Source organism: Papaver somniferum, chromosome 3 (assembly GCF_003573695.1).
Source record: "Papaver somniferum cultivar HN1 chromosome 3, ASM357369v1, whole genome shotgun sequence".
NCBI lineage: Eukaryota > Viridiplantae > Streptophyta > Magnoliopsida > Ranunculales > Papaveraceae > Papaver > Papaver somniferum.
In genome coordinates this window covers 171,686,665-171,697,949 of record NC_039360.1, presented here as the reverse complement: position 1 = coordinate 171,697,949, position 11,285 = coordinate 171,686,665, and the positions used below count along the sequence as shown (strand labels likewise).

General features: G+C 35.0%; 1 protein-coding gene across 1 annotated transcript; it reads left to right on the top strand.

Annotated features, from left to right (window-relative positions):
* Positions 1-8,787: 8,787 nt before the first annotated feature.
* Positions 8,788-9,768, top strand: LOC113360342. Its single transcript, XM_026603858.1, has 2 exons — positions 8,788-9,529; positions 9,605-9,768. The coding sequence occupies exons 1-2, from the start codon at positions 8,788-8,790 to the stop codon at positions 9,766-9,768; spliced, it is 906 nt and encodes a 301-aa protein (XP_026459643.1).
* Positions 9,769-11,285: the final 1,517 nt, after the last annotated feature.

The following is an 11,285-nucleotide window of genomic DNA, read 5'->3' as shown; positions in this document are numbered from 1 at the left end:
TATTTCTCACCTCTTCTTTGCCGATGACTGTTTTCTGTTCACCAAAGCGGACCTAGGTGAAGCCAAAATTTATTGGATATTTTGTCAAAGTTTGGAGAAATAACGGGGCAAATGGTAAACCTACAGAAATCAGGTATTTATTTCAGCCCAAAAATACATCCCAAACATGTTAAAATCATTGCAAAAATTCTTAAAGTTCCGCTGATGACCAAAAAGGACATATACCTCGGAACACCTCTATTTTTTTGATAAAAATAGAAAAGAGAATTTTGAACCACGCCTTCAAATATACTATAACACTTTACAAGGTTGGAAAGCAAAGCTTTTGTCTTAGGCGGGCAGGACTGTTCTAATTCAATCAATCTTGCAAGCTTATCCGACATATCAGATGCAAATGATAGCCTTACCAAAAGAGACGTTAGACAAATTAGACAAAATTCAAAGAGATTTTTGGTGGAAAAAAGATATGTCAAAAGGAAAAGGCGGTTATATAAAGGCGTGGTCAGGCATATGTAAACCAAGATCTCAAGGGGGACTGGGAATAAAAAATCCCCATAAGTTAAATATAGCCCTTCTAACAAAGTTAGCAAGTAGGGTTATGACAGAAAAAGAGCAATTACGGGTAAAACTTCTTGAAGCTAAATATTACCATGGTTCAAACCCTTTCGAACCTACGAGAAATTATGAACTATCTTGGATTTGGATAAGCATTCAGAAAGGTCTCAATATTATAAAGGAAAACTTTGTATGGCAAGTGAAAAATGGAGCTACTATGAAGATTTGGGATGAAAATTGGATTCCTAATACAGACAGTCTAAACAAACTAACAGACAGAGCTAACCCATTATCGGAAAAATTACAGGAGCTACTAAATAATGAAGGGTCTTGGGACAGCGAGAAACTAGATGATTTATTCTTGCCAGAAGTAAAGGAAAAAATATTAGCTATAACCTCGAATAAAGAGAAAAACGACAAAATCATATGGAAACATCACAGTTCTTGGAAGTTCACGGCAAAAAACATCTATAACTACATCATTAGTCAAAATTCATATGATGAGGAGATTAATGCATTCCCGTGGAATAAACTATGGAAGCTACAAGAAATTCCGTGAATTAGACTATTTATTTGGAAACTAATTCAAAAATCTCTTCCAACCAATAGCAGATTAGCAGCTCATAACTCGGAAATCTCAGAGGAGTGCCATTTATGTAACAACCAGGCTTCAGAAACAGAAGATCATTTATTCAGAAAGTGCCACTTTGCGAGATCAATTTGGTTTGGTTGCTCCATGGACGCTGTGAATTCGCAAATTAATGAAGAATCCATTAGCAAGTGGGTAGAAAGTTGGCTAATGGATCCAAGATTTTCGCAATATTGGGTGCATATTGCAACAATCCTATGGTTTATTTGGAAATACAGATATGAAGTGGTATTTAGGAAAACATCTCCAGATCCAACTTCCCTGATTCAACAAATCAAGAAGTTCATCTAATCCGCTCCGGAAAATACCAAGGAAAAAAATAGGGCGATTCTGGAAAAAAGCTCGCCTAAACATATTTGGAACAACTTAAACGTGGATTGGATTATATTCACAGATGCATCTTTCAATAAAGAGAACCTATCCATGGGATATGTAGTCATCCTGTATTCGGTCGACCAAAAAGCTTTTATGCATCGTTCCGCGGGTTCAGATTGGGCTTCTTCGGTGTTACACGCAGAAGCAAAAGCTCTTCTAAGAGCTCTAAATTGGCTAAAAGACAACCTCTTGTCTAGTGTTTCCATTGTCACAGATTGTAAAGTGCTAGCGGATTATATCAACAGAAGAGGATCAGATATTTCTTGGACAGCTGAGAATACTATAGAAGAAATTTTATCTTATTTAGGAAAATTACCACAAGTTAAGGTAAGATTCATAAACAGAGAACACAATATAACAACAGACTCAATAGCTAAAGAAGCAAGGATCTGAAGACTACAACACATGTCAAAGCACGTGCAACAGCAAGTGCAAAACGAAAACATTACTTCTAATGTTTTTGATAAAAAATGAAATTGTAGACCTTCTTTATTATATTGCTTAGTTAATATATTACCTTTTCTATCAAAAAGAAAAAAAAGATTACTTGTTCTTTTTTTGTTAAAAAAAATAAAAAAGTAATGGTATAATTTTAATTAAAAAGAAAAAAGGTCCTATAGTTCTTTTTAACCGGCGGAGGGAGAGTAGTTATACAACTTTTTGGTTTTTTTTATCAAAAAAAAAAAAAGAAAAAAAGAAAAAAAAAATCTTTTTAATCTTGCATTTTGTCCGGCCTTGCTTCCTCCATGCCTTATCCATCGTATTGCAAATTCCTTGTATTCTTATTGATTCACAACTGTTTCTGGTCTCGCTCCTAGCTCAGATACGACACCACAACATCCCTACTTAATTATAGTTTCTGTATTTTTCGGTCAAACGTTAGCACATTTATTTTTTAATTTTCATTACTCGTGTAATTACAACTTTTAATTTCTTCGCAATTAATCGACATTTGGTTGATCCGGCTCCCTTAGTTAGTTTGTTATCATCCTAGAATATAGGTACTTGTTTAAGCCTGCGACATTCACTTAACATCCAATTCAACATCCACTCCCAGGCCCACCTCTTTATCCTTTCTAAACCCGCGACAAAACCCATTTGTGAAAACTATAGAGAGACCCATTCTTCAGATCTTTCCCACTGTAAAATCCACGCCCAGAAATCTGAAGACGCGCACCTATTTTTTAGGAAAAAATTATTCTCAAGCCCATATTTTATAAAATTCTGTTTCGTTCTTTTTTCTTCTTCATCATCTTCAATTCCTTTTCTTCAACAACGCCACCAACCCATCATCCATCTTCTAATTTTGGATCAATTCGATTCAACACTCAGCAACCCATTCATCTTGTTAACCTCCACGTATTCACAGATTCAACCATTTGATCTTCAGAGCAAATCTATCTTCTTCTTTTGAGTTCAACATGAAACCCATAATCATCTTCATATTCAAACCACCGACCCCTTATCAACAATGTCATCTCTATCTCTCAAGAACACCGAAACCCTAACTTCAATTCCTTAATCCCATCTGTTGAGCAGCAACACAAAAATTTCCTTTTCAATTATGCTCAAACCAACACAAATTCGCACCAATCTTCACCCAATTTCAGATCTGAAATCACACCCACTGATTGCTCCATCATTTCTATAAGTCATGGTAACAAACTAAACATCACCGATGTTTAAACAATCAAAGTATATTAGAATGCACACGAAAAAAATAGACTATTAGAGCTGTAGAAAAAGATAGTTGAATCTCGTATGTGAAGAAAGTGTTCTCGTATGTCATTGCTTATCAATTCGTTTCCTTATCTTCTTCTTTAGTTGTTGTGCTGCTGTGAACAGGAGTTATGATTCAGAAGAGAATTCATGGTTTGGAGACGGACACAGTATAATATCTACGTTATGGTTGCCACGCACTTTTAAGGATGAATGCTTACAAACTATTAAAAGAGTAGAGATGAGTGGTTGATGAAGGAAATAATATATACGTTATGCAGATACTTTTTTCTTAGTATCGAAACCAACAAAAAATAAGGTTGCATAACTTGTTATGCACCTACAATAATATCTACATAACAAGTTATGCAGTCATGAAAGTGGATGCATAACCTGTTATGCATCCGAAAATGCATTATGCATCGAGAAAATTGTTACATAATCTTTCATGCATCGAGAAAACGGATGCATAACCTGATATGCATCATTTAAATATGGCTGCATAACGCATTATGCACCAATTTTTTCTGTACGAACTAAAATCAACCAAAACAATGGCTACATAACTTGTTATAGATGCATAACTTTGTTATGCAGTCGAAAAAATGGTTGCATAATTCTTTATGCGTCTGCATAATGTGTTATGCATCTTTTTTGGAGGCTGCATAATGAATATGCAGTCAGTTTTCGATTTTTTTTCCTAAAACGATGATCACCTCCGATTTTTTCGTGAAAAACAAAAATTTGATATTGTTGTTTGTACTCGTTGCATAGCTCTCTTAAAAATATTTCCAACGATATAAAATTTGTAAAATTCCAAGGTGCAGATTTTTAGATATGTTATATCCAAGTTGCTTTGCCAATTATACTCCTGAAAAATTAGGATGCATAACGAGTTATCCCTGAAAAACAGTATGCATAACACGTCATGCGGATGCATAAACCGTCATGCAGACAGGTTTTAATAATTTCGGATAATTATGAGTGTCACATAAATATTTATGGATGTCACAATATCCAAAATTAATTGTGGGTCTGACAATGAGAATATTTTTTTTTTGGTCTCCCCTAATTTTCCCAACCATCTTCAATAACAGTCACCCAAACTAAGCTTATAACAATCTGTTCGTTTTGTTTTAGCCCACTCGAAACACCCAATCGAACCTTATTTATATTTCCTAAAAATTCTCCCCTTCCCCAAAACTTGATTAAACCCCTTTGTTCCTTATTAATCTGATAACCAAGACCATCTCAGAGGCCCATTTCCAAACTCAAATTCTTAACATATCAACCTTCCAAACTTTATCCTCATGTGCTTTTCATCTCAGTTCTCCTAAAACAACCACCTAAATCATTTGAGCTAGTCCTTCTCCAATTTCCCAAAATTTTAATCTCACTCCCATAAACTATTTAAACTACATCATGAACATCCTAGCTTGGAATTGTCAAAGCATCAACAATCAACCAAGGATACAACATTTAAAAGGACTAGTATCACTACATAAGCCTGATATCTTATTTCTCTCCGAAACTGTAGCCAATGATCGTCATATGTCAAGTCTTGCTCAGTCTCTTCAGTATCAAAACCTAACCTATGTTCCCAAAGTGGGTCGACGAGGAGGACTCTGCCTCATGTGGAACAACCTAAACATTCAAGTGCTACTCCAATCCCAAAGCTACATCCACGCCCTTATCAAACCTCCACCCCTCGCCCAACCATGGCCTGCACAGGTATATACGGACCGCCACACCCGGATGCGAGAACAGATTTTTGGCAAGATTTCCCAACAATCTTCCCCAATATCAACATATCAATGGAATGGCTTATGATAAAAGATTTTAATGACATAATGGATCAATCGGGAAAAAGGAGGAAGACAAATCACTTATAGTCAACTCCAGCCATTTCTAACGATGATTGATCAAATGGGTTTCATAGATTTAGGATTTCGAGGGGATCCATTCACCTGGACAAACATTCAACATGGGCAAGACAAGCCTCAAAACTTTCAGATTTTTTGTTTCTTCATCTAGGAGAGAGAATGTCCGGTTTTCTCGCGGTAAAAATGGTGAGAGGATCATCTTCTCAACTGAACAAGGAAGGGATTTTGGATTCAAATCGGAACAGGAAGTGCACGCAAGAGTCATCAAGGATTGCAGAAGGGAGTAAGAGTTGGGTTGCAGTGTTAACGGAAGTAAAGCATCAAAAGATTTGGGGGTTATTTTGTTTTTGGTACTCAAATTTTGTCCAGATTTTGAGTTTGGTCTAACATTTGTCCAGCTTGGTTTTTGGTACCTGAAATAAACGTTGACCGTAGTTGACTAGGTTAAGTCAAATTTTAGTTCAATCAAATCAGTACTTTTGCGTAAATTTTGTCAGCCGTTGATCTTACATAAACGTGGACGACTATAAATATTTAGCTAAATAAATTGAAAATCCCTTCTTTCTTCTTCGTGTTTTCTTCATTCTTTCCCCTGAATCTCCGCCGAAAGACGTTCACCATTTTTTTCCTCCTTCAAATAAACATAACAGGTGGTACTGGTCCTGTTGAGCTTGTCGACGACCAAAGATTTCGCAACATACGTCAAACCCTCCACCAAATACTAACAGATTTACTTTCAAGAATAAGTTTGATCATTTCATTGAATCTATAACATTTCATTCTCCTAAAAGTTTTCCTCAATCGAAATTGATTAGGGTTGCAAATCGTTCACCTTAGTTTAATTTGGTGTTGATTGAAGAGCTGATAAATTAGGAACTTAAAAGTGAATCCTAATTACTCAAATTTACGATCTGGAATTGAAAATTAGGTTTACTTTTTGTTAATAGATCAAAACGGTTTCCTGTAAACCAGACATTTTTGATGAAATATGTGTAAATTAGAGGAATTGAATTGTTTGATCAAAGATTTGGGGTTCTGAAATTGTTGTTTTGGTGTATAATTTTATACATATTTGGGGGTTCCGTCCATATAGATTAACTTCTATCTTGATGGAATGAAAATTAATCAATTTGCAGTATTATTCATGGAATGCGAAAACAATGGGTAAGTTCTACTTTGTTTCCTAAGTTTTAGGTACTCAGTTACTTAGTTCATGAGTGGGATTTTAGAATAGTTTTTGGGATTTCTGTTGTAGGGGTTGTAGGAACGGCCCAAATGGGTATCGAGTGGAGTCTATGGTTAATGGAGATCATGATTTGATGATCTCATGCGATGGTGGTGGTGGGACTGACTGACTGCTGCAACAAATTTTGGAGGATTAATTTTGGACTGACTTCTGCAACATAAGTTCATCAATGGAGTTCGGGGTTTCTGCAGATGGAAGGGGAAGAGGACAGAAGAGACTTAGGTTACATCGCGGCCATAGGATTAATCATTTTAGCAAAGCCGTTGGATCTGAGTCCCATTCCAGGGAAAAATTGCAATATCAATATTATTTATTTTAGAAATTAATTAAATTTTGGTCAATGACAGTCAACTACTGTTAACGTCTATTTCAGGTACCAAACACCAAGCTGGACAAATATTAGACCAAACTCAAAAGTTGGATAAATTCTGAGTACCAAAAACAAAATAACCCTTCACAGATTCAACAACTGAAGGTGAATGGGAGACAGTCACTGGAAAAAGAACAAAGGTAGAATGGATACTTCGAATCAAGAGATCTCGGTCGATTACAAATATAAGGGTTTTCTTTTGATCAAAAGAGCGTAAGGAATCTTATTTGATGAAAAAACAAAAAACACCAAAAATGTTATTCAAACTCTAATATGACCTGAAGGGGTTGTTTGGATGAAGAACATCTTAAAAAAGGAATCAAAGAATAGTTTTTATGGTTCTTGGTATTGGACTTTTCACAGAGGTGATGAACACATCTTATTCTCTCGCAACAAGAACAAGCATGGAGAATTCTTCAGAGCAACAATTTCAAAGGATAAAGTTAAACAATCCATGTGTTTTCCAGCAGAGGAAGGATCTTACAGTTGGTCAAATTTTGTGAATGTTTTCACTAAAGTGGTTTCTCGTAAATCCCATAATTCTCAGATAATTCAATCAGAGACTATAGAAGTGGTTCATTCTCTTTGTCAAGAAAAACCAATCACTGCTACTCAGACCACTATTACCACATCCGACAAATGGTCACAAGCAGTCGTCATCGAAACTTCGAAGGAAGTGGTATCTTGGAATAACATTGGTCTAGAAATTGCCAAAAGATTTCACATCGATTTAGATTTTGATTTATTTCCTTTTGAAACTCAAAAAGGGTTTTTCTTTTCTTCTCAGCGGGATAGAGATAAACTGATACAAAAAGGCTTATGGAAATACAATGATATGACAATAAGATTATTTCCATGGTGGAATGCCACAAACTCAATCCATTTGTCTGAGATTAATTCAGAAGGGTCTTGGATAGAGGTTCATGGTGTTCCATTTAATCTTTGGGATTCATCGTTTTACAATGAATTTAGTCAAAAAATTGGAGGTCTTATGGAAGTTCAACATTTAAAAGCAAATTGGGAGGATGCTTCCGCCATTCGTCTGAAGGTACACAGTTTTGATGGCATTATATCAACTTTTTTATATCACTATGGGGGATATTTTTTCCAGTCAAGATTTCTCCTATGAAGCTCATCAATAGCGAAGCTGATCAGACTCATAAGAAAATTAGGGTTCAAAAACTAGAAGTTGTTACTTTTGGTTCGCAAATCGTTGACTCACAAATATCTGCTAAGTCAAAGGAAGATATTTCATTCAAGGTGGATTGGCCGAAAATACCTCAGCCATCGTTAAGACCCCATGATCTTGAGGCGAAGAAATTTATTCCGGAGATTTGCTTTAAATAAAAACGGAAAGAATATAATTGCAGCTTCAAATTCAAATTTGAATTTTGGCTCCAACTCAAATGGTAAAAGACAAAGAGCAGCTGATGTGGATTCGGTTAGTTCGTAGGTGGGTATCATGGGTTCGGATTCGGTTAATTCGGAGGTGGTCATCAGGGTTCGAATTCGAGCAAATCTCAAGATCCGAATTCATCTAATCCAGATTCTGAAGAAGAGTTAATTCCTGCATTTAAAAAAGCACAACCACTTTCAACGGCTATTTTACTAGTTTTACAGACTGAAGAAGATGTGGTTGATTATTTGGAGGCTAATTACAGATGATCAATTCTTTTGGCAACTCACACCCTTCAGAAATTGTTCCTTCAAATTTTATTGGAGACTTCGATTTCTTTTGGAAAACTACAGAAAAGTGGAGCAGTTTGAAGCATAAGGTAAACCCAAAATTGAGAAATGATTTTGAAATTGTTCTACTGCAAATGGCTGTTATATGTCCTAAATTGGGTATTCATATTCATGGTAATCAAGAAAAGGTTAATGATGCTATGATGGAAACTTTCAAAGTTCATCTTCTTAATCTCGATATGGAAAGGCAAAAATATGTTTGATTGGTTTTCTTGTCTTTGGTTTTTATGGATAATTTGTTTACATGGATCCTAAAATTATTTGTTGGAATGTTCGTGGTTTAAACGGTTTAAATAGAAGAGATGTGGTAAAGAAGAAAATAAGAGACTGGAATCCAAATATTGTACTTCTGCAGGAAACCAAAATTCAACAGTGGAATGATCTTCTGGTGTGGAAATGTTGGAGCAAAAAATCATTAAAATGGTTAGATTCTCCATCTCAAGCAAGTTCTGGAGATATACTCTGTCTTTGGGATTCTTCTAAAATTCAAGTTTTGGATTATTTATTGGGACCTTACTCAATTACAATCTTATGTAAGAATGTTTCAAACGGGTTTGAATGGATGTTTACTGGTTTATATGCACCATGTTCTTCACACACTGATGAAGTATATCTCTTTTGGAGACAAATTGAACAAGTTAGGTGCTTTTGGAATTATCCTTGGGTTCTTGGTGGTGAATTTAATGAGATAAGATTTTCTCATGAAAGATCTTCTGGAGGAGATGTTACTAATGGCATGGATAGATTTGATAGATTCATATCAAAGCATCATTTGATTGATCTACCACTTCATGGAGATACTTACACTTGGACGAATAATCAAATCCAAAGCATTAGAAGCAGAATTGATAGATTCCTTATTTCTCCGGATTGGGAGTGTGTTTATCCTCAAGTTATTCAACAAGCACTTGCACGGCCTTGTTCTGATCATAATCTATTAGCACTAATTTGTCAGGGGTTGAAGTTTGGTCCACCACCTTTTCGCTGTGAGTATTTTTGGTTCTCTCATCCCAATTTTCTCAATTTTGTCAAAGAAATGTGGTGTTCTTATTCTGTTTCAGGTAGTGCTGGTTACATTTTCTGTAAAAAGCTTCAACTTCTTAAACTGAAATTGAGGGAGTGGAGCAAAAGAGAATATGTAGATGTTGATAGGAGATTGCAAGATCTGGAGGATGTTTTTGTGGCTTTAGATGAAGCTGAAAATGCTAACAATGGACTTTCATAGCAGCAATGGGAGGAAAGAGCAAAGGCCAGACAAGAATATTGCAAACTTACTTTCATTAATGCTAAAAAATTAAGGAGCAAAACCAGAGTTACTCATGTAAAAGACTTTGAAAATAATACAAAATATTTTCACAGACTTGCAAATGACAGGAGAAGAAGAAGCTATATTGGATCAATTAATGTGAATGACATCCTTACCAGTAATCAAGATGAGATAAAAGAAGGTATTGTTTCTTATTTCCAAGACATTTTTCAAACTCAAAATGAAAAAACTGTTTCTATGGAAGGAATGAACTTCACAAAATTTTTTGAGGAAATGAGCACTTTGTTAGAGAAAGATTTTGAAGAAGAAGAGTGTTTGGCAGCTATCAAGATGTTAGGGAAATTCAAAGCTCCTGGACCAGATGGATTCCCTTTCAAATTTTATCTTCTATGCTGGGATTTCATCAAAGAGGAGTTTCTCAAGGTTTTATCTGAATTACATCATAGAAGTTTTTTAGACTGGAGGTTGACGAATACATTTGTTGCTTTGATTCCAAAAAAAGATACTATAGAAGAGATTAAAGATTTGAGGCCAAAATCATTTCAAAAATTCTTGCTGAAAGATTAAAGAGTACTTTACCTCACATCATTTCTCAACAACAATCTGCTTTTGTCAAGAAAAGACAGATTCTGGATGGATTTTTAATTGCAAATGAACTGATTGATTCAAGGATAAGAAGCGGCAAACCTGGATTGCTTTGCAAAATTGACTTTGAAAAAGCATTTGATCATGTCAATTGGGATTTTCTAGATGATTATAGGTTTTGGTGATAAATGGAGAAGTTGGATTAGATGTTGTGTTGAGTTTGTAGGGCTGTAAATGGTAGCTATCGAAACGGATATGTCCTCTACCATATCCGTTACCGATAAGATTACCGGATATGTGATATCCGATAATATCCGACGGATATTCAAAAATATTTCCGCTATCCGTTCCTATAACAATGTCGGTTATCCGATAATATCCGATAGTAATTTATTATAATAAAAATAATTTAAGTTCTTTTTTTAGTCTTTCTCTAATTTCATAAATTACAAAAAAAATCAAAGGAATCCTAAGGAAATTCGACTAAACAAAACCAAATACCTTGATCAAATGCACAAATTTGATATTGAAATTATTATATTAAATTAGATTTAAACAAAACTCAAATCTTCTCCATCAATATTGAAAAATTCTCTGCTTTTCTCACAACTAATAAAATTAGTTGTGTTTTTGTTCTTCCATAATATTTTATTTCTACCACTCTTCACATACTACCAAGCTAACAACCAAATATATTACTCAAAAAAATATAAAAAAAATTGCATATGCATTCTTTAACGGATATCGGATATTATCCTATAGGATAATGCCTTTTCCGAATCCGTTTCTTTAAAGTAAGAATTTCCGATAAGGTATCCATATTCGATATCCGTTATCCGAAATTTCGGATAATATCCTAACGATTCGGACGGACTCAGACGGATATCGAA